Raw genomic sequence first — 27,997 nt, 5'->3', positions numbered from 1 at the left:
TCAAAGGACTTACTCAAGTCTTTCTTCAACTTGGATATCTTGTTGATGTTTGGGCCAACTATCAACATATCATCCACATACAGCAAGAGCACAATGAAATCCCCGTCTAGAAATTTTTGAACAAACACACAATGATCGGAAGCAGACTTCTTGTATCCTTGCTTCGGTATAAAGGAATCAAACTTTATGTACCACTGTCTCGGTGCTTGTTTCAACCCATACAAGCTATTTATCAGCTTGCATACTAGGTCCTCCTTGCCTTTGACCTCAAACCCCTCTGGCTGGTCCATGTAGACATCTTCTTCAAGGTCTCCATGAAGAAAAGTTGTCTTAATATTTAGCTGCTCAACCTCTAGGTTCATACTTGCGGTCATACCCAATACCACCCAGATAGAAGTCATCTGCACTATAGGAGAGAAAATCTCATCAAAGTCAATCCTTTTCCTTTTACCGAATCCCTTCACAACAAGGCGAGCTTTGTGCCTTGGGTGTAGATTGTTCTCCTCATACTTGACCTTGTAGATCCACTTATTTTTTAGAATTTTCCATCCTTCCGGTTTCTCAACTAAGTCATAAGTGTGATTCTTATGCAAAAAATCAATCTTGTCATGCATGGCCTTCAACCACTTCTCTTTGTTTGTACCTTCAAGAGCCTCTTGATAGTACATCGGTTCTCCACCATCCGATAGTCGAACGTATGTATGTGGTGGATACCTGGTTGAAACTAGTCACTCTCTGTCTGCCCTCCTTGCCCCATCTGTTGGTGATTCAGGAGGATGCACTTCTGCTTGCTTTGGTGGTGGTTCATGCACTTCATCTACATTTTCTATACCAATAGGTTCTATCCCATCATGAGCAATAGGATTCTCATCATGAGCTTCAAACTCATGGTTCTCTGCATTCTCAATGCCTTCTGTACATTCCACAGTAGGAACTTCTGGTTCTAAATCAACAAGATCATTGGTGAAGCCTGTAGCTTCTCACCCTCCTCAAAGTATGCTATGGTTTGGTCTTCCAAGAACACAACATCTCGACTTCGGATTACCTTCTTGTTAATCGGATCATAGAGTTTGTAACCAAACTTTTCATCTCCATAACCTAGAAAAATGCACTGCTTGGCTTTGTCACCAAGCTTAGATCTCTCATCCTCCGGAATATGCACAAATGCCCTGCACCCAAATACCCTCAAGTATCCATAATCAAGATCTCTGCCTGACCATACTCTCTCTGGATAATCACTATTCAGAGGCTTTGACGGCGATATGTTGACCACATGCACGACTGTACGCATTGCTTCTACCCAGTAGCTTCTAGGTAGCTTAGAGTGAGATAGCATGCATCTCATCCTCTCTACAATTGTACGATTCATTCTCTCTACTATTCCATTCTGTTGCGGTGTCTTGGGAACGATCTGCTCATGACGAATCCCATGACCCTGGCAATACTCTTCAAATGGCCCAATGTACTCACCCCCATTATTTGAGCGAATACACTTCAACAACTTCCCTGTCTCTCTTTCCACCATGTTGTGGAATTTCTCAAACACGCCACGTATTTCATCCTTGGTCTTGAGACTATATGCCCATACCTTTCTCGACGCATCATCAATGAAGGTCACAAAGTATAAAGCTCCCCCGTGGGACTTCACTTTTATAGGACCACATAAGTCTGTGTGCACTAGTTCAAGGATATTGTCCTTTCTGTGAGACGGGAATCTTTGGAAAGACACCCTGTGTTGCTTTCCTACCAAACAGTGAGTAAATCTATTTAAATGTGTACCTTTGATGTCTGGCAAGGCCTTTTGCTTAGTAAGAACTTCCATCCCTTTTTCGCCCATATGACACAGTCTCTTGTGCCACAGTTCGGAGGAAGTTTCTTCTTCTGCCGCATTCACTTCTGCTTTACACAAACTAGCTTGTGTTTTGTAAAGAGAGCAAGTTTTCTTCCATCTGGCTGCTACAATGGAACCTCTGCTCAGTTTCCATACCCCGTTACCAAACGAGTTTATAAAGCCATCATCATCTAACTTCCCAACCGAAATTAGGTTTAGCTGAATGTCAGGGACATGTCTTACATCCTTGAGTGTCAAGGTGTAGCCGACATTGGTTTCTACATGAACATCACCAATGCCTATAATCTTCGAGACTCCACTGTTACCCATCTTCACTTCACCATATTCACCACAGTTGTAGGCAATGAAGAATCCTCATGTGCGGTGTGACGTGAAAGGATGTTCCTGTATCTATCACCCACTCTGTATCCTGGCCTGAGGTACTAAGACAACACACACCACAATCTGACACAATTCCCACTAGATCGTCGACTAGTGCGGTAGTATCTCTACCTGTGTTTTCGTTCCTCTGCACCATGTCTTCATGTACACAGTTATTCTTCTCATCCCTCTTCAGTGTTCTGCACTCATATCTGAATTGACCCTTGGTGGCACAATAGTAACATTGTCTCTCTGCCTTAGGAGTTCTAGCTTTACCCCTAGATTTACTTCTGTCATCACCTCTAGAACGAGATGGTTTTCTGCTTCTACCTCCCCCCCATTTCTCTGTGGCAAGGATCTCTGAGTGAGAGGAACTGCTTTTTCAACTCATTCTAGTCTCCTCATTCAACAAAGATGCGGTAGCCATCTCCATGGTAATGATTCCATCTTTGGCTGCTCCGTATAGAGAAACTGCTAATGTCTCCCAACTTTCAGGTAGAGAGCCTAATAGAAACAAAGCCTCAACTTCGTCTCCCAAATTAATCTTCATCAAATGCATCTGATTGATGGTATTTTATACTTCGTTAAGATGCTCAGACATTGAAGAACTTTCTTGGTACTTCGTGTTGGCAAACTTCTTAACAACCAGCACTTTGTTTCCGCCCGACTTCCTCTCATAGAGGTCTTCGAGTTTCTTCCACAAACCAAAAGTTATAGTCTCTTGGGATACATGGTGAAAGACATTGTCGTCAATCCACTGTCGAATGTACCCAATTGCTTTTCTGTCAAACTTGCTCCACTCAGCCTCAGCAACCGATTCAGGTCTTTCTCCTCCATTCTCAATGGGTTGTGCCAAGTCCTTGCAATAAAGCAAGTCTTTCATCTTGGCTTTTCAAATGGTGTAGTTTTTCCTATTCAGACTTGTCATGCGAGTGTTCACGGAATTGTCCATCTCTACAAGTTATTTAAACTCAAATCTTCTCTCAAGAGTTTTGTCAAACACCTTCCGACCAAGATTTGGATAACACCCTAGGCTAATCTAACCAAGGCTCTGATACCACTTGTTAGGGTTTATACCAATACCAATCGATTCCCTACTACATAGATAACTTGTATTTGAACAATAACAACTCCAGACAACAATCTAAATATTCCTTACAACCAAACTAACATGCCCAACTCGCTAAACAACTATTAACAACAGATAATAATGTAAAGCAGTAAAAGCATACCACAACACAAAGATATACCGTGGTTCGGCCAATGGTGCCTACTTCCACAAGAGCTAATCCATTTATAAAGTGGGAAGGAAGATTACAATCACTCCTTGTAGTCTCTCACCTTACTAGATCACTCTTCTCTCTTTACAAGCTTGTCTCTCTGTAAAGGTTATCTCTCAATCTTGATTGCTTTCAAGATTGGGTTTCCTCTCTATATGTTGTGAATTTTTCGTGTCTCAGCATAAGTGTTAGGTTTTGCCAAAAACCCCAACTTGTATTGCAAACACGCGGTTCATGAAAAATAGAATTTCTAAAATAAAAATAGGGGGGCAAGGCCAAGTTGAAGCGTAAAGCTCCTAAAGTACGGGAGGTCGACCAAGGCATGGCGCTGGGGCATGGTAAGGGGCCAAGTCGGAACAAGATGCCTTCGAGCTTCTCCATGCAGGCTGAATTAAAACTAAACAGAGATTTATTTCAAACCTTGGGTAGATATTTGGATCAGTATTGAATAATGATTGAAGTATATTGAGGTTTAAGTGAACTTGGTAATAAGAATCATAATGATGGAAGTATATTGACTCCTCCTAGTGAGGTTTAAGAGAACTTGGTAATAGGAATCGACCATAAATAGTTTAATATATTTAGAGCAGGGAGTATAAGAGTTTTACTCATATAATGAAGTTGTTGGGTTTAGCTTTACTATTTTAGTTTGAGACTACTAACTTTTGTCTAGGCTAGTAAGATTTCTCCTAAATTTCCGTAATTAGATTTTGAGTGTTGTGAAAATATTAGAGACTCTCTGAAGCCACGAAAAATAGAGCCGAGAGGTTAGCTATAATATATATCTAAATATTAGGTTTTATATATTCTGATTTCCTTTAATTTAGGAGAGTAATTTCATTGGGATTGCTTGCAATAGCCACTGGCTTTAGAAGTAGAAGAAGAAAGAAAGAAAATTATGTCAGCTCTCTTATCTAACTAGAATAGTAGATTTTATTTTGCATTTAGAAAGGGGATGATTATATGAACTCTACTTAGTGACTCCCCACCACTAAATACAAAGAATTAGGAGCTAATTTTTGGTAAAGATGTTCTCCGCACAATAGTGATCATCCTTATAAAAAATCAATTCATTTGAAAATGCACAACCTCGTAAAAAATCATTTATAATGTGTTGACATTATCCAACGATCCATATTTGTTTAATTTCAGCATAACTTTTGACAAGATTAAACATATTCAATTGAGCTGATTTTTTTGTGAGAACATTCTTCATCATGTTATATATATCTCCACAAAAAATTAGCTCTCAATTCATCTTATAAGTCCAGTATTAGAAATAGAGTAACTTTGGAGTTACTCTAAGGTGGAGTTCGTATAACCCATCCCCTTTAGAAAACTGTAATGTTTCTGCCCATTTTGTTTGGATTGCTAGACAGAACGTAAAGGTAGCCCTTCTTTTCGCAAGTGAAGTTGTGCAAATGCAAATGAGCAAATCCATGTCTTATCCAAGTTCATACAATTTTGTGCTCCCTAGACATGATTTCTATGAGCACACGACTTAAAACTTAATCATGCAATTAATTTAGATTGTGTTTTAGTTCAAAATTTGTTATCGCCTGAAAATGACCAAAGACCCATATAAATTTTGCACTCCGAGAAGTACATATTTAAAAGGCTAGACAGACTTAAACCAGTTGAGGTAATTACAATAAAGCTTACAAAAAACGTACAGAAACTAACTCGTACGTAGTACGTTATGCAACAGTCTTACTTTGTCATCTCTCTCTTCAAGTCTTTCATCCAAAAGGAAACAAAACAAATACCTGCCCCTTGGCCCTTTGTCCATTTAGAATCTTTCACATGCTTCGACAACTACCTTGCGGCATTCAGATTAAGAACAGAAAATTCAATGCTGGGATCTGAGTTACATATCAATCACTAATTCTTTAGCTCATCTCACCGCAGCTTAGCCTCATAATCAATCTCTAACCATTATCTCCCATTCAATACATTTTAAGCTTACCTAGTGAAGATGGACTACTACAGGTGAGCTAAAAATACTCCGGAACTTTCACTGAATACCAAATAAATTCGCATAACCCACTTCTTTGGTGATACAGGTCTCCAGGTTGAACAAGAAACATAGTTCTAAATCAAAAACAAATGTACCAGTTTCATTACAACCCTATTCAGCAATGTTTAATAAGCCTCGACCCTGAACGAGAAGCATAATTCTAGAATAAAACAAAATATAGCCGTCAGCTCATAGCAACTCCTATTCATCAATGTTCAAACACATGTCCAAGTGACCATGTCCAAGCGAAGGATATACATAGCCAGAGTAAACCATTGTAAACCGTCACCAAGATTCTGCTGTGGCATGAAAGAGAAAAGGAAACTAGTATTAATAAATAAGATCTTAGAGAAGAAAAACAAATAATTGAAAAAAATTAGTAGTGGTAAACAGAATTTTCTACCTGAACCAGAACTTGAAAACTGTGAAATCAGACATTGTTGCTTTTGGACTTCTTTTTCTTTTTTACTTCACTAGGAGTCTGGAGATCCTCAACAGGTTTGCTTTTCTTTTTCTTCTTCACTGTTCCATCCTCTTCTGACTCAAAATCATTAACACCATTTGATTTGGCAGCAGATCTAGAATCTTCCTTCTTTTCTGACTTGCGCTTCTTTTTCTTTTCTGTTTCAGGCTCGGAAGCACCTCCATTTGTAACACCATTTGGTTCACCATCTGACATGGGTGTCTCACTTTTGGATTTCTTTTTCTTGCTTTTCTTTGCTGAAGGCGCCTCTTCTACATCCATTGCACCTCCATTTGTAACACCATTTGGTTCACCATCTGACACGGGTGTCTCACTTTTGGATTTCTTTTTCTTGCTTTTCTTTGCTGAAGGCGCCTCTTCTACATCCATTGCAGTTTTCTCTCCACCTGGGATCCAAAAATACCTTAATACTCAGGTTTTTTTAAAGTGTATATAGAGTGATTGTTCAAGTAGTGATTGTAAACTGTGTAACACATAATGAGAGATTTACAGCCTGAAAACAAGCTGATTAAAGTCTAAACAGAGTACAATGTATACTGAGAGAGCTTTATCATAATTTATAACCAATAATTTTTTATCATGTAAATCAATTGAAAGATTTACAATTGGCTTTAGTGCTTTCTATATAAAGTTGAGAATTCATCAAATTTTTTCTCGGAAACTATATTCTCAAATCATATTCAATTATTCTATCTAGAGTTTAAAGCTGTAAACAACTCCAGTTTTCTTTAGAAACAATTCTATGCCATGAACATTTGTAAGGATCACTTAATAACATGATAAAAACAAGAAACTTGTATGCCCGTGTAATTTTCATCTTCCTGCTTGCTTACCTTCACTTAGGACATTTTCAATAGCTTCTTTCATCATGTCAATATTCTTCCGAGGTGCGATTCCTTTGTCATAAAAGTCCAGTCTCTCCTCAACCTGTTCGCGGAGTTTCTCGCCAAAAACAGTGGTGCTCCCCTCTGAATTAAAAAGAATGTTGCGGTAAGTAATCGAACAAACAGAACTACAAGAGTACAAGCCAACTATTATGGTAGGGAAAGTCATTACATTCGGATAAGACTATACCTGCGAAACAATCAATACGGGATGCAATGGAACACTTGTTTGCAAGAAAACGAGCCATTCGACCTTTGTTCCGTTGCGAAGCTCGACCAATAAATGAAGAATGGAATATTAGTCCATATTTTGGGGTATTCCCTCGTGTTTTTAATGCCCTGGACAAAAATATTCAGGAGAGGAGCTTTAGAGTGGTAATCCTAAGATTATCAGGAGACTAAAGGACCCAATAACCATTCATTTGCTGTTCCTTACATGTTACAACTCAAGATGTTATGGTAAGTGATAATGCAAAAGAAACTACTCAACCAAGAAAAAAAATATATATATCATGTACAATATATAGAGAAATGATAGCATTCTGCCCCATTAAGGAGTAGAACCCTCCTCCAACCTAGCTAATAGACAAAATATAACAAGTGGATGATATTTTGGCCAGTCATGTGTTTCTCCATTTCTCTCACACCCGCCATCTTCTCTTTTAACACAAATAAATTTTCTTTTAACTCTATTCCCCAATTCCCCAACCCATAATAGCGTGTATCACGGACACAATTAGATCCGTATCAGATAAATCCGAAAGCATGTTCTGAAATCGAACCCCCGTTGAACACTTATACAACAGATTGGTTGGACAGGTGGTCACTGCTTGCAGCTTTAAACACACTTCAAGATTTGGATTAGGTTTTATGAGTAAGTTAACTTTTGTGCTTTACTTTTCTATTGAAAATATTTCACCTATCAAAAATTTATTAGTAATAACTACCATGACAATCTGGTTTTCAAATCCAGTATACAATTCTGGAAAAAAAATATAGAAAAAGACTGCACGCTGAGAAATACCTAAAGAGTGCCTTTTCAGCACCGAGGATTTGAAGGGTAGAGGATGGACACTTGGCCAAATTTGTAAGACTACCAGCATGAGAAATCAGACGAGCCCCAACAATTTCACCAATAAGAGAAGCCAGATTAGGTGCAATGTCATTCATTTTATTCACCAAATATTCATGGAGCCTCTTCCTGTACTCGGCAAGGTTCATGACCCTCTGAGCAAATTGTTCGACATTGATCAAGTCGATTACAGATAGATCTTGTCCTGCAAAGACGATAATACACAATTGAAATACAAGTAGATTAGAATTGTTTATAATCCAATTTCACTACACCAACCCATTGATGCTTTGGCTGCTTCAACAATCTCCTTTGCTTTGTCTTCATCCCCAAGTATCTCAGTTAAGTCTGGGATTTGGTCTTCAGATAGCTCCGATTTGTTCTTCACATATTTTGCAACTTTGGCATAGAGATAATTATCGTTGACAATCTTCACTAGTTCAGGGAAATGCCAAGAGTACCACTCTCTGCAGAGTGAAAAAGTATTAGCCTTGGCAAGTCTATTACCTCTAAATCAATAGAGAGAGAGAGAGAGAGCATACCTCACTCTCATGGAGAAAGAATTGACATCTTTATCAAGAGTGTCAAGAAGGAAGATGGCTTGAATCACCATATTATCAACCCGGTTAACATTGAACTTAACTTTTGCACGGCTGTAACTATGCCCTAAACCAAGTTGAGCCTTTTCCATATCCGAAGACTGTATACAAAGGAAAATGGAAAAAAAGTAAATAGCATAATGTCAGAAAAACAAACAAAGATGTCTGATCAAAATTTAATAGATAGGGAAGAATTAGGGTGTGTTCAATTGGCTGCAGAAAATTATGTTCCAAGAAATTAAAATCTCAAACAGTAGCAACTTTCTAGATTTGGGTTCTCCAGCAATATCTTCCAATCAATCAGACCCTAATTAAGTAATTAACTGATGTGAATTTTTACCGAAAAGCCTACTTTCTTGATACTTTAAACTGCTTGGGAATGATTTTTTGGATAACAATCTATCATGCAGTAAACTAACATACATTCAAGAAAATACCTTGAGGTCTTTAATAAAACGAACAAAATGTTGCCGCACACCACGAAGAAGCTCAAGAACAAACTCATTGCTTTGACAAGGAATATTAGTTTCCTCAAATATATGTGAACCTAACTTTGGCTCTGCAACACCTAAACTGAATTTGGCCTTCTTTCCCTCTTTAACTTTAGGAAGATTGAGCTCCAAAAAGTTTCTCAATTCATCAGTCATAAGCCCTGAAAACAAAATAAAAACATTTTGTTTATCTCGAAACGAACAAAGTGAAGATTCATGCAGCAAAAGTACCAATCTCTCAATTACATAATATCATGACCATCAAACTTAATATAATAGTAAACTTATATAAAAAAAGAACCAAATGAACTTTTCAACAAGTTGGCAGCGCAAAACACCAATATATTTTTTCCATTTAAATGTAAACAAACTTATTAAAACAATATCTACAAATAAAGTAAAGAAAGTATTATTATTACCTTCAGAGACAGCGTTGATTTGGTTGAGAGCATCAAGAGCAGAAGAGAAAGGTTGAAAAGCTTCAAGCTTGACAACTTTTCCAAAACGAGTTAAATCATCAATTGATTTACGAACAGCATCTGTGTTTTGTCCTATTTCATCTATTCCATGTACTGTAAATATTGCATATCCTGACGACGACTCAAATATCAAGTATAAAGCCGTCATAATCACTTTCCTCAACAACAACAACTGTTACTGGCTACTACTACTAGGAGAAGGAAGAGAGAATGGGGGTTTAGGGTTTCTCTCGCTCAAACTCTTCACTCTGTTTTTTCTGCCTCCTCTTTTCTCAAATGTGGGGTTTTATGGAACAGGGTTTAGGTTTAAAGATGCTACCATGGGCCTTAGGATTGGCCCAGCCCAATCATTGATATTATGGGCCTCGCGACCCAGCCCATATATATAGTTAAATCTCCGCATTGAAGCACGAACTTATCACCTCTCTCTCTCTATATTAAAGCTAAGTACATCTGAGGTGGATTTAGATTTCCTATGTGGCAATTTCCCATTATTTTGTTCTCCCACATGGACCACTTAATATAATTTGTTATGCCATGTGGATCATATTTGGTTTTTTAGAACAATTTCATAAAAAAAAACAACTCTTACCAAAAATACCAACTTCTTTCCTTCGACACTTCATAGATATATGACCACGTGTTTATGTTTTCTTAGTGGAAAAACTCAATTATTAAAACCCTCTCAAACCCTTTGCCACTTTACTCAGAAATAAATAAATAAATAAAATTTGCACTTCATAAAACTTCTCAGACACCGAAAGAATATCTAGGTCACTCTGTTTTTCGTGAATCTCTTATCCGGTAAAGTAAGAAAACTGTAATGAACAATACCTCAACGGGCTGGGGTGAGATGTCATTGCTAACCAATAAATAATGGTAGGTACTCGTTATGGGCACCTTCCATTTTGTGTTGGGCGGACCACCAAAAAAATAGAATTATTACAAATTTGTCATTACCCTAAAAATCTTGTTTTGTGTTGGGTACCCCCACCTACATCAAGGGTAACCTGTTGCAACCTCCTATTGCCCTTACCCTAAAAGACCCCACTTCCAAAAAAAAAAACTAACACGGGTTGCAACCTCCACTACACCATAGTATAGTTTGAACTCCACTTTCTCTACACCGCTGTGTAATTTAAGCTCCACTTTCACTACACCGCGGTGTAGTTTGAAATTTGAACCACACAAATTACAGAATACATAGTTATTTGAAATTATGTAGGTTATTTGAAATTCACAAAAAAACTAGTTTCATCCCATATTAATAAATTGTTATCAATTAAAAAATAATCCACTCAAAATTTGAAAATACGAAATTTTAAGAAATGTTTGAAATTTTACAAATTCAAATGTGAAAATGACTTCCCTTTTCTAAGATAATTCTTAAAATCTAATTCCAAAAAATAATTCTCAGTCCAAGAATTTCCAAAAACAAACATCTCTAGACGGCAATAAATACCGCTCTGTAGTTCGCTCAATTGACCTACTGAAGTCGTCTAGGGGAAGCTAGAGCGACACTGCTAAATCGTTTCAAAATAGGAAATGCGGCATGTGGGAGTCGCTCTAAAAGTTTCCTGGAATTTTGGACTTGGGCGACATTGGTTGAGTTGATTCATATTATTTCGAAGATACCCGTAGGTCAAACAGATACCCTTCTCACAAAATTGCAGTGCCGCTCCAAAAACCAAGCAAATGAAAGTGGGTTGCAAGATGAAGTTCCATTAAAGATCAGGCTATGAAAATGTTAACTTAAAAAGGATTGCAAATTAGAGACAGGGATACAAATATATATATATATGACAATAACTAAATAGAATAATGTCTTTTTTCGCTTTATTGTGTTTCTCTTTGTATTGACTTGATAAGTTTGGTGGATTTGATTAACCATTTTCCTAATAGAACAAGAGAATTCAATGAGTTAAAACAAAACAAACATTGGGCCGTCTTTAGCTTTTTAAAGAAGCAACAATTTGGATTACAATCAACAATCCCTAAAGCACGCACACCAAATTCAGACACACAGATTGCTCTGTTTCATGAACATCATCTGGATTATCTCAATCTCTACAAAACTCAACATCAAATCAAACCAAAGAGCATAAAGCACAAGACCAAGAATCCAAAAGAAGCAAAAGAGTGAGATAGTAATAATTCAAGCACCCAGCATACGAAAATTTGTATATGAAATTTGTGAACTCGAAAGAAATCAAGATCTAGCTTGGAACTTTCCCAACACCTGAATGGCAGCAATGGCTCAAAGAATTCTCGACATAGTGAAATTGAAGAAGAAGGCACGAAGAATAAGAAATAAGAAACTAGCTCTAACCAGTTTTTTCCAGTTTCTTTTTGTTTGGCCTTTGGTGGTGGGGGTGTATTGGAGTCTATGTTGTGCCCAACATAATTACAAACCCGAACTTGGGCCGGAGTCTGCCGAACACAATTTGGGGTTTGTCAATAATAGGACCCTAAATAATTTCTTCTGTTGCATTGTATGTATATTTTAGCACACCACCGAGAATTAAGACCTGTTCCATCGAGGAGTTTGGCACAAAGGTGAGATCACCTCTTTATTTTCTTTTACATGCATTTGTTGTCAAGATTTTGATTAGATTATCTATTACTTAGTTATAATATTTCCTTCTCCATCTAAATATCATAACTATATAGTTGGTTAGATCCAGTACGTGGAATATGTTCTAACGTATATGACCTACGTACAGTTTGTAATCTCCATTAACAAATTTCCAATTCCCATCAATTAGCTCTATTCCTTTCTAAGTCCAAACAATATTGGACTTCGAAACTTCACTACAAGAAACTCCAAACACGTTTTATCCATACCTTATCTTTCCTAGCATGAAACCACTGATGAAGGAATTTTTCTACAGTTACTAAACATTCTACTGGAAAAATTAACGATTTTGTAACTGATGAATGACTATAACAATCTAGATTCTGTGTTCGGGTATTATCGAACATCGAGTTGTTTCCCAAGGGGAACACAAATGTACTCAAAGCAAAATTGTATTTGGCAACTCAACGCAAAATTGTATTGGTGCAGGTGGGTAAAGACTTTTTTTTTACTTTTTTACTCAATACTTCCATTGGATGTCCTTGGGCGTAGTGTCACACCGACTACACATATGACGCTCGGAAGATCTTTTGCAAAGTGATCATTGGACTTAGCTCTAGAGTGGCCAAGTGTAACTCATGTTGCGAATCCCATAATTGTTATACCACATTAACAGATGATAATAGTTTGTATATATATAATATAAGACTTGGATTGTAGATAGATGAGAACGGATTAATATAATGTTTTCTTCTTAAACCACCAAACTTATTACCCCTGTTTTATGAGAACATATGCACAAGTAAAAAGTCTATCATTGCTGGATAAACACACAAATGGAAATCTTTTAATATTTTGGGAACATCTTTCTTTTGTAAGGGGTTGACAATTTACATTGCCATGTTTGATATTCTCTAGTATGTTGGTTGTCCAACATTGGTTTACTCTGTTATGGCTGTCGTTGAATTTTTGCCATAATTGTTCTTAGACCTTTACTAGATTGGAATATATCAAGTATGCTATCCTTCTCTTTATCAATGCTAAGCTTGCTATCAATTCCGATCATCGTTCTACCTTTGCGTGTCATGGGCAATCCGCTTCTTTGCCATTGAGAAAACTGCCACTGAGAAAGGTAGTCTAAAGTCTAGACCAGCAGCGAAAGCTTTGACATGTACACGTAACTGGAGTTCTGAGAGTGTGAAATGTTAGTTTGACACTTGGAAGGAATATTGGAATGTGGATTGAAATGAATTCTAGAGTTTTGGAGATGATATGTTCTTATAATGTCCATACTCTCAATGAGGACCTTTTATGAATATGGATATGGACAATTTGGGAAGAGAGGGGCAGCCTGTAGTGTAGCTTTGTGGTGTCTGTATGTTTAGAAGTTAGTCATCCATTAGAGGAGGAGGTTAGCAAGCTCTTCTAAGGGATGTAGCCTCTGTGAAGGTGTTCTCCAAGAAATAGATGTTTATATTTAGGATATGCGATAAGTGGAATTTTGTTTTAAGGTTTTTTCTAATGAAGTTTTTTTGTTAGTTTTACTTCTATTGGTCTTCTTCACTTTTGATTCATCCACTTGCTTTAAACAGTTATTGAGCATAAACACACTTATAACTCGATTGGATTGATACATTTGATAATGATTATAGAAAATAATGTTTAATTTGATAATTCTAAAACGCAAGCTTAATTTGATTTCTATATGGACAAATTCCATGCATCAGGCCGCCATTGTTATCTTGATAATTAAATCATAGTTAAATCCTAAAGCTTTCTTTGATAATGACTTATAACAATAATAGGAATTAAAATTTTTTGTCTGTGTTCTTCTAGATTTGGGTAAGTTTGGAGATTGCTTCAAATCAATTAGGAGTTGTATGTAAGTCTACGTCATTCGATTATTTGAACAAGGTGAACTATACTCTTCAGTCTTTGCAAAGGTAAAAACCTATACTTAAATGGCTTATCCTCTTGGAGTTCTGCTCTTTTAAGTATTATACGAAGATTTGCAATTGATAAAACCTTAAGTCGTTGTTTAAAGTTTATTCTTAAGAAGGTTTTTTATGGATTTGATATATATGGTGATGAGTATAAGCAATCAAGTCGTTGTTTGTTGCAGATTTCGTCATACTCACCCCATCAAAAGTCTGATGAAAGGTACTTTTTGTTCTTTAACTATCAAAAGTTTGCATTGATTCTCACTATTAAGAATTAACTACTTTTAGCTATTATTTTTAGTATTTTTTACTACTTGGTAAGATTAATTCTCCCCCAATACTATTTTTAATTGCAAACACATTGTTTACATTCTAATCCTTCGCCAGAAAATAACAGTGATTCCAAATTTTAATACTCCTTGTGATTATTTTCAATACTACATCTGTAGTAGGGACTTTAAATTATTAGTCCGGTTAAATAGTTGCTCCTGATATAAAATTGTCCAATATATTGTTACTTATTGGTGTTTTTTCAAATTGATGGGTAGTCAGGCATGTTGAAGCTTCCCTTTCATCTATTTGTAGATAGTTGTGCGCAATTTTCTAGACAATTTGTTTACTTATCAACTAGCACTCTTAGAATAAGTGTGATATATATGTCTTTGTGTTAGGAGTGGCTTACATAAACCAATTTCAATGTTTACCTAAGACTGTGTTTTGGTTAATGTCAGCAATGAGGTTCTGTTTGCATTTAATGTTGGATTGCTCTTTCTTCTTGTTTTTTTTTCACTATATCATCTGTATGGTTGCTATATCATCTGTATGGTTTCCATGGGTAAAGTCTTGGTTTGATAAAATTAATATGTAGCGGCGAAGGAAAGTAGCATCTGGGTTGACTGGGTATGGAAGAACCTTTTGGCCCACAAATACTTGTGGACGATGACATTCCCGCAAGACTGCTCATGGTCATGGCGGAACATTTTACAGAGCAGAAAAGAAGCGAGGGAGCTCATTCAATACTCGATCACCAATGGTAGAGATACATTAGTATGGCACGATCTATGGTGTCATAGTAGCCCTCTTTTGTTCAATGCGCAGTGATAAAGATAAAATGAATAGCTTACCTACGAAATGAACGATGAACTCTAAACGCAAGTAAAACTAAACTAAATTATGATGCCTATATTTATCAAAGTTTCTACTCTCAATTCTATCGAAATAGAGTGGAGTAACAAATTCGTTCCACTCCTAGTGCTCTAGCATGGAATGTTTTCTAATCTAATTAGTCAGTCTTAAGTCTAATGAGAGTTTTACGAGGGGGAATTATACTACGATGCAATATGAAATTGATTATTTTAATTTGAACTACGAATGCTATGGAAATATGATTGTTTTTTAATCTAGATAAAGGATTAGAGGGGAATTGAATCCACCTCGAATCCAACTTAATAACCTAGCATAGATTCTTGTATCTCGATTCTTACGTTCTTATGGCAAGAATTTTGAGTTCTAATCCCTAGTGTTCGTGACATTTCTACCAAATACTAACTAGCATGTGAGGTCGTCCACCCATTCTCATGGCGAAACACGACCTTCTAGAGTGGAATAGAATCTACAAACAATTCTACACTAACAACTAAGTTTTCATCAAGGCTTCATCAACCCCTCTAATGGAGGTTTTAGCCTTTATTCATCAAACTAACATTTCCCATTGAATCTAAACTAAACATAATGTAAAGAATTGAAATTTACTTAATCAAACAATAATGACATCTAATTTAATGACTAAAATGAAATAAGAACAAGAATTGAAATTAGATCTAGAAATGGAAATGACAAAAATCGAAATTGATAAAAATACTACTTTATTGATCTAATCAAATGAAGAACAAGATTCAAAGGTTTAATCTAATACAATGAATTGAAACTAATTAAACTAAGTTCTAAAACTAATTAATGGAGGCTAACTAATCTAGGTCTAACTATCTACCATTAACAAAGAGTGAAGGTTTGGTTTTATACATTCAGATCCAAAATCGTGCATGGGCTTGGAGCCATGTTTTGGGCGAGAAACAGGCCCAAAACCCAATTCTTTCAGTCCAAAAAGGCCTCTTCAGCTGCAGTTGGCTTCAACAGACTTTTCGTCCACTTCTGCTCCTCTGATTGGGTCAAGACTTGGACCATTGGAAAGCTCTTTCCGAGCGGTCGTTTTGACATAAGGTAGGCCCTATTCGAGGTCCGAGTCCAAAGATCTGACGCCCGGACGTTCTGGCGACTTGTGTGTTATTTACGCCAGCGTCGACTTTTCAGCTTTTGACCGGGCTTTACAAAGGCTTTATCTTCTTGAAACTTGGCCTTTAATCACGGAACTCCTTAGTAACCGACCTTTGCTCCTTTATCTCGCTAAAGTGGCACATTTACGCACATAATGGACTTTTTGAAGCTGAAATGCATAAAAACACTAAATCGGTGTTAACTCTTAATTATTACTCACGTAATTGGTCTAAAAATATGATTATTAAGGGGTTAAAACTACAGTTTTGGGCTCTTATCAAACCACCCCCAAACAGCATTTTGCTTGTCCTCAAGCAAAGATGAGAAATTAAAATAAGTGACCAAAATGGAGTTCTATCTACTCTCGTTTCGCTGAGTGCGATTGCATTGACCATATGCAACAAGGCCTTAAACCACAAGGAATTCCCTAGTGGACGAGTTATAGTCTCATGAGAGTTTTCTAGTGAAGGTACTCACAAACTTCATCTATACTACAACGACTAAGAAATAAAATTATTGCTTCCTTATTCATGCTCCAAATTATCTATACATCTCACTAGCTGTGAACAAGAATAACCAAGTAAAAAACCTAAGCTAATATATGCATAATAATCAATCATCTACAATAAACATATATACAATTAGTAATACTATGAAATGCAATAGCAGGTCCATTTCTGAAACTCGGAATAGCGTCCTTAAGTAGGTTCTCACAATAATAGTCAAGATACAACACTCTGATTTTTCCACTCAAGTTTTGCTACTCTAGTGCACAGTGGGCACACTTTACCTTACAATCTCAATGACACACAAGGAAGTCGGAGTCGATCAAACACATCTGTCACTTACTATCACACTAACCTATTCCTAATTGAGCTAGAGGTCTTTATTAGGTGTTTCGGGGATTAGGAGATGGTTTAAGAAGGAAGGAAATAGATATTCAAAAAGGACAAGTCTGAGATAATAGAGTCTTCATATTATGTAACTAGAGAAAACCTTGTTATTTACTTTTGCTTCTACACTTTGTTTCCATCCTTAGCCATATATTTTTTTTTTCTTTGGCTTTTGACTCCTTTTATTCTAGTTTTTGGAGTTTTTATTTTATTTCTATTTTTATTTTTCTTTTCTTTGGATGAAAACTTCTTTTCTTTATTTTTCTCAAGCAACTAACTAATTTTTTTTTACACGGGTTTTCTCTTCTTCTTTCTTCCTCATTCTATTCTCGGACTTATTCTAAATTGGGTAGGTTGATTTTTTTTTTTTTTATTTTGTTTTGTTTTGTAACAGGGGTAAAGGATTTGTGGTTTATGAAAGGCTAAAGAAAGGCTTAGAGGGGGGACTAGCGGAAAATAATTCATAGGTTTGAATTTCGGCTATATCGATCCAAAGAGGGCCTAAATTCTCGCTTAGGATATGGTTTAGTGATCAAGCAAGTGGACGTGTGATTTCTTTATCGGATTTTACTTCTCCCTTGTGTCATTTCTCAAATGTTTCACTCTTATAAGGCTTTAGGCTATATTCTCCGGGATTTGTAGAATAAGTACTTTTTAGCCTAGATTTCAGAAACTTACTGCTAACAATCGTAGATACTCATGTAATATATTTATAGATAGATGCAAAGATTATTACCTACATATTAAACTAAGTTTCTAAAAACTATTCTAATGCAAAAGCTACGTGAGACTTCTAGATTATTAAGAGCATAGAAAAAGAAACAATACCAATATTCCTAAGTGTATAGCATAAACTTTTTATTTTTATTTTTGAATTTTTGAATATTTGAAATTTTAACTAGAAAACAAGTGCATATTATACATATCTATATCCTAACAGATGCCTTAATTACATGTGTTTCTATGCCCACCCCCAAACAAGAAACATGCTTTGTCCTCAAAGCATTTAAATAAATAGGGTAGAAAAATACCATGGAAACGCGTGAAATTCTAGAACATCTGCAAAACAAGGTTAGAACATACTAATATAGGAAATAAAAAACTGACGCAACTCTATAAGAGTTCCACCCATTATGGGGTTAATAGAATTAAATTGCTTGGGACATAAACAGACACTAAATGGAATTAAAAATTTACCTTATCTCCCGGACATGCATATTATCTACCCAATAGCACCATGGGGTTTGTATTTCAGCGGGCATGGCAAGTCCTAGAACAAATGCTAGCAAGAACCATAAGCGGTTCCCAGTCTACGTGTTTGATCGCCTCACAAGACCAAACACCATAAGTAGTGCTTTGGAACAAATCTTCGAAAGACTGTTCCGGTATTATTGTAGGAGATGTCATCACGAAACTACGCCCGAACAACTGCAAATGACCGGGAACAACCCCAGAAACTGGAATTTTTTGGTCCACGGAAGTCGATAATGAAGTCGCGCTCCACTTGGCGCAAGTGCGCTCGATGATTTTGGAGTTCGGTGTTTGAGTCGAAGTCGGCGCTCAAATTGAAGCTGAGAGTGTGCTCGTACAAAATTCGACAATTGTGTGGAGCGCGAGTAGCTCCTCCTCGCAGCGCAAGCGCCCGAGGTCTTGAAGATTGATAAATGAGGCAAAGCGTGGGAAACGTGGGAGTGAAAGGTGAGTGATGGAAGTTAGGTGTAGTGTGGGTTGTGAGTGTAGAATGAATGAAGTTTATATAAAATCATGCTGGAATAGATAACACCACCCCCAAACAATTTGGGAAGGTGGGATCAACATTAAACAATCACGCACAATGAAAATAACGACATTATATTAATATTGTCATTCAAACAACATTTCACTACAAAAGTCAAAATTAACTACAGAATTTAATAACGTAACATCCTATCTAGTAAATATAATAAAAAAAACTACATCAAAACAACAAACAAGAAGAAATCTAGCTGCTCTTCAAGGGAGCGAGGTGGGGGTAAGAATAGGAATTTGAGTGATCAAGAATGGAAAAACCAACACCCCACCCCCAAACAAATTTTTGAAAACAGGTTTGTAAAAATTTGTTTTAAAACGTGGGTATTTTAAAGTCAGATTTCCGAGACTTACTAGATTACTATTTTTATAGCTTTTTTTTTTTTTTTTTTTTTTTTATGAATTAGGTTTAATATAAAGGAAAACAATAAGCAGTAAAGACATAATTCACACCATAGAGAAACATGACTCAAAACCAAGAAAACATGCAAGAGTGGAAAACGTGAATTATGTGAAACGTGGACTTAGGATCCGGTACTTACAGACCACACACTCCATAGGGAGGGCCGGTTACTGAATGGTGCATTCACCAATATATGGAAATGAAAGGAAATGCACCAAACACAAAAATTGAGTCGTTTATAGTCAGATACTCGAGACTTTATCTAAACATATGTATGAATATGCAGTTTATCATATATCAACAACCGAAATAGTTGTGGATCATTCCATAAATAAATATCACAGAAAACATATCCAAACACAATCAAGCACTAAGATTTCCTACGACGCAGCCTAGTGGAATGAAAGCGAAGTCGGATCGACCTATAACATAACCGAGCATGCACCTTATGTTTCATCTTTGAATGAGAGGGTGTCCTAGTGAATAAGTGTGGAAAAGTGAATGGTTGTGGAAGATATGGTGGATTGGGATAAGTTTTAGAGGGAAAGCATGGAAAAAATGAGGATGTGGGTTTAGCACAAAACTCATTCATGGTGTAGTTAGGGGATTTGCCTCAAGTCTGAAAATGAAGGTGTCAAGTGGTTTATCCTTGGGAAGTATTTGTTTACTAGGTGGATTAAAAATTCATGAAGCACGGGGAGAAACTAAAGGATCGAGTGCAAACTCGAGGTTCCTTTGAAAAGGTGGAGGGTGGGGAATATTGGTGATGGAAGGTGAATGATTCTCAGCTAGAGCTCTCAAGTCCATATCATCATAAATCTTGATATATGCAAGACATTCCTCAATAGTTGGGTCAAAAGGGTCACTGGGATAGAGATTGAAAAATTCATCTTTCGTCATAGCATCAAGGGATGAATGGTTATTGGCAAGGGGGGACTCGCGAAGTGGTAAAGAAGCGGTGCAAAAGAGTTGCAGGAATTCTTCTTCGATTTCGTCTACTACCAGGGAGTCATTGTTAAAGTCGGAATTTTCGAAGGAAAGGAATTTGTTAATCTGTTTCTCCGGAAACATGTTTTTGAAGTAATCTTGAGCTAAGCTCTCGATCATGCTAACCTCTCCATTTGTAGATGAATCGGGATACTGTGTCCTCGTTTTGAAAACATTTACCTCAACAGAAAGATGGCTAAAGGACAAGGACAAGGACATCGAACCATCATGGCTTGGCAGTTTATGAGCGTTGGCGGTAGCCAAGAAGGGACGCCCTAAAATGATAGGTACAGAGTCGTTAGTGACTTCGTGGTCGAGGATAACGAAGTCGGTTTGGGTAGTAAAATTTTGGACTTTAACCAAAGACGTTTTCAACCACACCCTTAGGATACTTAATAGACCGATCGCCTAATTGCAATGTCATTTTAGTAGGTTGCATCTCCTCTAGACCTATTTGTTTATATAAATAAAATGGGAGTAAGTTAACACTAGCCCCCGTGTCTAGTAAGCAGCGATCGTTGTGTGAGAATCTCCTAAGGTGCATTAGACGATGGGGCTACCGGGGGTCTTTGTACTTAACAATTCCATTATTTTAGGATAAAGTTGGGAACCATTCAGTTAGAAAGCGTCTTTTAGGTATGTTGGTCTTACGCCTAGTAGTGCACAACTCCTTAAGAAACTTAGCGTGGTTAGGTAGCTTTTTATAGCCGAGAAAAGGAAGGTTTATCGTTAGATTTTGAAAAGCGTTCTAATCTCCTCAAAGTTAGTATCCCTGGTTAGCATGGCTAATTTTTCGAGGAGCGGTGGTTTCGCTTTATATTTAGCGTATGGCTCGACTTGATGTGTAACCTTGGCTTTGTTTCTTAGGTTGTGGTTTAACCGGGTACCTCTACGGTGGTAGGTTCTTTGGTTTCTATTTCGGTATCTAGTTCGATATCCGGTGTAGAGAATCTTGATGGGGTAACTATAGGCATAGTTACTTTGTTATCAACCACTCTTCCTTAACGGAGAGTGGTGATGGCATTTAGCTCACCTATGGTTGTAGTTTCCATTACTAGTATTACCGTTTACCTCAAATTTTGTGCGGTTTGCCGTTCTAGGGTTGGGTATCGCTTGCCCGGAAACACGCCTTTTGGTTGGGTTTTCTCTTGGGCTAACTGTTGGTTTAAATTATTAACGGATTGTAGAATGTGTTGGTTAGATTGAGCCATGGTTTGGAAAAGTTGTTGGCTCACTTGTATGAAGGTGTCAAGACGATCCGGTTGTGTGGGTGTAGTAGTCACAGGTTGTGTGACTTGAACTATCTCACGTTGATTATTTATGGACGGATTGTGATAGTTATTATTTACCGGAACGATACCTCTATTAGCATTATAATTATTATAACTATATTTACTTTGTGCTTGACCTTGTCGAGGTTGCGCTTGGTTGTTATAATTATTATAATTACCCTGATCCTGTCCTTGTTGTGGTGGAGCTTGGTTATAAGCGTCGTTGGCCTAACATATTGATTATTGTACCTCGTAGGTGTGACTTGTTGGTTATTTCTCCAACCGAAGTTGGGATTTTGTCTCCAAGGGCGTTAGGTTCACTATTAATGGAACAAGAATGTTCATAGGCTATAGGACGATGGGAGTCGGGATGCTCGGGACTCCAATGAAACTACATGGATTTGAATTTACATTCATGACGGGGATAGGCTTTTGTTGTCTGAGAAATGGCCTCTACCTTTTTGTGAGGGATTCAATTAGAGTTTTAAGCTCGAGGATCCGATTTAACCTCAAACATCTTGGTAGCCTTAAGCTGTTGAAGAAGAACTAGCGAGCGGGAGTAATCGTCACTACCCCCTAATTATTATTACACTTTAGTCCGATCTTCCAAAATTTATATGCCTCGGGGCTCCTTTACTTAGGAAACTACCCCCATTCATTATGTCTAGGACTTCTTTATGGTGGTGTAGAAGTCCTTTGAAAATGGCACGAACTAACGCGTGTCTTTTGCTAGGTGATGGTGTGGACACTCTATAAGGAGATCGGTGAAACGATTCCAAGCCTCGAAAATGATTCATGAGGATTGGCCGAAAGAAGTGAATCTTGGAAAGCATTTCATCCGTCTTTAGGGGTGGGTAAAAATGTTCCATAAACAATTTGAACAAGTTTGGCCCACGAGTCCACGAATTAAGCGCTTTGGGCAGTTAACCAAGATGCCGCCTTATCAGCTAAGGTGAAAGGGAATACCCTCAATTTAATTTGTTTCGCACCAACCATAGGATGGTGGAATGTTGTAAGGACTTGTTCAATCCTATGCATGTGCTGATAAGGTTTTTCATGGTCTAAACCATGAAAAACGGGTAACAAATTAAATATATTTGGGGGGATGCGGAAATCCCCCACTGGGTCTGCTAGAACGATGCAAGATTTAGGGCTATCGCTCAAGGCTTTATAAAAGTCAGAGAGAGGAGTCTCTCTTTCTTCAGCCATAATATCAGGTGGTGTGTGTGAAATAGCAGCTAGAGGTGTAGTGGGTGGGAAACTAGATAGACTTGTTTGTTGACGTTGCCGTGTAATTACGTTAGTTGTTTTTCTTCGACCAGACCATAATCTCATGCAAGACTAAGTCGAACTTAACTAAACATGCAACACTCCAAACAATTCTTATATACTAGTAGAAACCTCTAACTGGAGATGCGAGGTGTGGAAGAAAGGAATACCTGATTGCGTCCTTGCTTCGCTTATGAATAGTGATAACTATAAAATGAATAGTCTACCTACGAAATGAACGATGAATTCAAAACGTAAGTAAACTAAAACTATCGTTTTACGCTCAATTATCAAATCTTCAACTCTCAATGCGAATTGCACTAAATGGAGTACGAAGTTCGTTCCACTCCTAGTTCCCTAGCATGGATTGTTTTCTAAGTCTAACTAGTTGCTCTTAAGTCAATGAGAGCTTTACGAAATATTATACTACGATACTTAATTAAGATGATTACTAGAAATTAACTACAAATGCTATGGAAATACTATTGTTTGACTCTAGATAAAGGAATTATAGGGGAATCGAATCCACCTCGAATCCAACTTAATGACCTAGTACAGATTGTGGTATCTCGATTCTTACGTTTTTCACGGCAAGAATTCGAGAAGTCTAATCCCTAGTGTTCATGGAATTTCTACCAAGTACTAACTAGCATGTGAGGTCGCCCACCCATTCTCATGGCTAAACACGACCTTCTAGAGTGGAATAGATGCTACAACGCGTTTCTATACTAAACAACTAAGTTTTCATCAAGGCTTCATCAACCCTCTAATGGAGGTTTAGCCTTGAATCATCAATCTAACATTTCCCATTGAATCTAAACTAAACATAATGTAAGAAATTTAGATTTACTTAATTTGAACAATAATGAATCTAACTTAATGGCGTTTGGAATGAAATAGGAACAAGAATTGAAATTAGATCTAGAATGGAAATGACAAATTCGAAATTGACAAACTATCTATTTTATTTATCTAATCAATCAAGAACAATGATTCAGAGATTTAATCTAAAACAAGAATTTAAATGGAACTAAAACTTAATTTCATTAATAAAACTAGATCTATAATTCTATATTTTAATTTAGGTCTAACTAGCTACCATTAACAAAGAGCTAAGCTTTTGTTTTTATACATCCAAATCCAAAATTCGTGCATGGGCTTGGAGCCATGGTTTGGGCCAGAGAATCAGGCCCAAAACCCAATTCTTTTCGTTCCAAAAGGCCTCTTCAGCTGCAGTTGGCTTCCACAGACTTTTCGTCCACTTCTGCTCCTCTGATTGGGTCAAGGCTTGGACCATTGGAAAGCTCTTCCCGAGCCGGTCGTTTTGACATAAGGTAGGCCTCAATCCGATGTCTGAGTCCAAAGATATGGCATTCGGAAGTTCTGCTGACTGTTGCTCCTTTATCTCGCTAAAGTGGCACATTTCTGCACATAATGGACTTTGAAGCCTGAAATGCATAGAAACACGTAATCAGTATTAACTCTTACTTATTATTCACATAATTGGTCTAACAGTATGATTATTAAGGGGTTAAAACTACAGTTTTGGGCTCTTATCAAACCACCCCCAAACAGCATTTTGCTTGTCCTCAAGCAAAGATGAGAAATTAGAATAAGTGACCAAAAATGGAGTTCTAACTACTCTCGTTTATTTGAGTCGCGATTGCATTGACCATATGCAACAAGGCCTTAAACCACTAGGAATTCCCTAGCGGACGAGTTATAGCCCTCGTGAGAGTTTTCCAGTGAAGGTACTCACAAACTTCATCTATACTACAACGACTAAGAAAATAAAACTATTGTTTCCTTATTCATGCTCAACTATCTATACATCTCTCTAGCAATTACACAAGCATAACCCAGTCAGAACCCTAAGCTAATATATGCATAATAATCAATCATCTAAAATAAACATCTAACAATGAGTAATACTATGAAATGTAATAGCAGTCCGTTTAAAACTTCGAATAAGCGTCCTTAAGTAGGTCCTCACATAAATGTCAAGACAAAAACCACTCTGATTTTTCCACTCAAGTTTCGCCACTCCAGTGTGCAGTGGGCACACTTTACCTTACAATCTCAATGACAAACAAGGAAGCCGGGGTCGATCAAACACATCTGCCACTTACTATCACACTAACCTATTCCTAATTAAGCTAGAGGTCTTTATTAGGTGTTACGGGGATTAGGAGATGGTTTAAGAAGGAAGGAAATGGATATTCTAGAGGACAAGTCTGAGATAATAGAGTCTTCATATTATGTAACTAGAGAAAACCTTGTTATTTACTTTTGCTTCTACACTTTGTTTCCATCCTTAGCCATATTTTTCTTTTTCTTTTCTTTGGCCTTTGACTCCCTTTTTTTTTTTTTTTTTTTTTTTTTTTTTGGATGGAAACTTCTTTTTCTTTATTTTCTGAAGCAACTAACTAATTTTTGTTTTACAGGTTTTTCTCTTCTTCTTTCTTCCTCATTCTATTCTCGGACTTATTCTAAATTGGGTAGGTTGATTTTTTATTTTGTTTTGTTTTTGTAACGAGGGGTAAAGGAATTGTGGTTTATGGAAGGCTAAAGAATGGCTCGGAGGGGCTTACTAGTGGAACATAATTCATAGGTTTGAATTTCGGCTATATCGATCCAAAGAGCGGCCTAAATTCTCGCTTAGGATATGGTTTAGTGATCAAGCAAGTGGGCGTGTGATTTCTCTATCCGGATTTTACTTCTCCCTTGTGTCATTTCTCAAATGTTTCGCTCATATAAGGCTTTTTAGGCTATATTCTCACAGGATTTGTAGAATAAGTACTCTAGCCTAGATTTCTGAAACTTACTGCTAGCAATCATAGATACTCATGTAATAAATTTATAGATAGATGCAAAGATTATTACATACATATTAACCTAAGTTTCTAACAATTATTACGATGCAACAATGACTCATTGAGACTTCTAGATTGTTAAGAGCATGGAGGAAGAAAACAATACCAATATTCCTAAGTGTATAGCATATTTTTTTTTATTTATATTTTTGAATTTTCGAAATTTTAACTAGAAAACAAGTGCACATTATACATATCTCTATCCTAACAGATGTCTTAATTACACGTGTTTCTATGCCCCCAACAAAAGCATGCTTTGTCCTCAAAGCGTTTAAATAAAGAGGGTAGGAAAAATACCATTGAAACGCGGAAATTCGAAACATCGCAAAACAATGTTAGAACGCATACTAATATAGGAAATAAAACCGGACGCAACACTATAAGAGTTCCACCCATTATGGGGTTAACAGAATTAAATTGCTTGGGACATAGCGGACACTAACTTAACTAAAACTTACCGCACCAACATCATCTACTCGTCATCCTCCTCTTCTATATGAGGTTCTTTCGCGATCCCTGCCATGCCATAACAACTTGCCACGCCCTACGTCGTGTATCATCAACTAATGCTAACCTCTCTAGTGTTATTTGGTCGATGGGGTGTAAGGAGCAACCAAATGTGGTTGCACTCCGCCATCCCGCCAAGTCATGGCTCGGAATGATCTTACCACGATTGGTGGGTCTCATGATTTCGACCCTTTTTCCAATCGGTAATCGCGGTACGAATCACGGTAGTAAGGCAAAGCGATAAGGCGGCAAACCAAGACAGGCATAAGAAGGTACTTATGCCTCAAGGTATGGGCTCGCCGAGTAGCAACTAAAACTTCGGGGAATGTCATACCACGACGTCCCTCGCCTAAAGCAAAGGAAAACGTCACCACCCCGTATTATTGGCGTATAAACCGCGTTCCCCTAGAATGTTCATCATGATGAACAACATGGTTGTGCCTACATTCAGTGATAGGCTACTTTCGAGGCGATGTTATATTGGTCTTGGTCCATGATCTGAAATACCCCTCCCCCATAATACTCATGGAAATAGGCATATTCATATAGGTATGAGTTATCTGTCATATATCCCCACGTGTGCATAGGGTCAGGTAATGGCAATCCCGAAACCAAAGCTATCAAGTGTTTATTGAATTCCATAGTCGTACCATCAATAGTAAGGGAAAATTTTTGTTCTCCTTCTTGGGTACAAAAAAAGTAATATTATTATAGAAGAATTCAGTTAGCTTAGGTGAAAAAGAATCGTCATCACTCACCAGAAGATGCCGCCATCCTAATTGCACGCGATCCGATCCGCGGAACGATGCTCCATAGGTATAGGTTCCCATCAAGTCTTCAAAAGACTGTTCAGGAATCACTATAGGTGGTGTCATCTCAACACTACTTGTAGAATAGCTGCGAAAACCTGGAAGAACCTCAGAAAATCGAAAATTTCTGTGATTCTCGGGAGGGCGCTGGCGCTGCCGTATATAGAAGCGAAGTCGCTCTTTGGTTTTGAAATTACGGTGTTTTAGCGCTGGTCGCTCTACTTGAAGCGTTGCTGGCGCTCAATGATTTTTCGATTTCCGGTGTTTTTGAATTGGTCGCCATTCTAGTTGAAGCTGGTAGGGCTTCTAGGGATTTTTCGATTTACAAGATAATAATAGAGTCGCGCTCTGCTTGCGCTGGCCAGAGGGTGCGTCGTGAAAGTGAGTTTCTAAGAAAAACAAGAAAAAAGGTTGGAGTGAAAAGTGAAAGATGATTGTGGTGTGTAGTGTGGGTTGTGAGTGTAGTATGATGGAAGTTTAAATAGGTTCGGGTTTCCAAACGAATCGGCAAATTGCCAAATTGTTTTAAGGCAATTTCGGAAATAGAAAACGCCAAACCGAAACCCGAAACTAACCATTGTTTTGATTTCCTAACAACCCCGGTATCTTTTACTTGGTTTAGAACAGTAACTTCTAAACTCTCCTACATATCATGCTACCACTACAAAAATCATAGGTATGCCGTATCGGCCTAATTTTCAACTTTTACTTCCAAGACAACTATACTAAAGATGATAAAAATAAATTATATTAAAATAATATGAAATCCAAGCAATCTAAAACAAACAACTTAATACTCAAATCTAACTCTTGAAACAAAATTCCACTAAGAAAACAATAAAAACAATGTAATTAAAAAGGACACAACCGATGGTGAACACCTAGGTGTG

General features: G+C 37.3%; 1 protein-coding gene across 2 annotated transcripts; it reads right to left on the bottom strand.

Annotated features, from left to right (window-relative positions):
• Window positions 1-5,504: 5,504 nt before the first annotated feature.
• LOC147493590 (nucleolar protein 56-like) lies at window positions 5,505-9,798 on the bottom strand. Of its 2 annotated transcripts, none has more exons than XM_086566387.1 (9): window positions 9,459-9,798; window positions 8,986-9,200; window positions 8,492-8,649; window positions 8,229-8,416; window positions 7,902-8,154; window positions 7,068-7,216; window positions 6,827-6,961; window positions 5,913-6,379; window positions 5,505-5,808 (listed from the first exon to the last, which is right to left on the bottom strand). In XM_086566387.1, the coding sequence occupies exons 1-8, from the start codon at window positions 9,664-9,666 to the stop codon at window positions 5,940-5,942; spliced, it is 1,746 nt and encodes a 581-aa protein (XP_086422513.1). In that variant the 5' UTR covers window positions 9,667-9,798; the 3' UTR covers window positions 5,505-5,808; window positions 5,913-5,939. The 2 variants fall into 2 exon arrangements, with proteins under 2 accessions (XP_086422513.1, XP_086422514.1); XM_086566388.1 differs by having other exon boundaries at window positions 5,505-5,805.
• Window positions 9,799-27,997: the final 18,199 nt, after the last annotated feature.

The sequence above is a fragment of the Coptis chinensis genome, chromosome 6 (assembly GCF_015680905.1).
Source record: "Coptis chinensis isolate HL-2020 chromosome 6, ASM1568090v1, whole genome shotgun sequence".
NCBI lineage: Eukaryota > Viridiplantae > Streptophyta > Magnoliopsida > Ranunculales > Ranunculaceae > Coptis > Coptis chinensis.
The sequence above is the reverse complement of the archived record's forward strand: the minus strand, read 5'-3'. Positions and strand labels throughout refer to the sequence as shown.

Excerpts from the sequence above, each read along its gene's own strand:
- LOC147493590 (XM_086566387.1), bottom strand. The coding sequence starts at position 9,666 with ATGACGGCTTTATACTTGATATTTGAGTCGTCGTCAGGATATGCAATA. Across the intron at positions 7,217-7,901 it reads GCTGAAAAGGCACTCTTTAG|GGCATTAAAAACACGAGGGA; the intron begins GTATTTCTCAGC and ends ATTTTTGTCCAG. Across the intron at positions 6,380-6,826 it reads TGAAAATGTCCTAAGTGAAG|GTGGAGAGAAAACTGCAATG; the intron begins GTAAGCAAGCAG and ends TTTGGATCCCAG.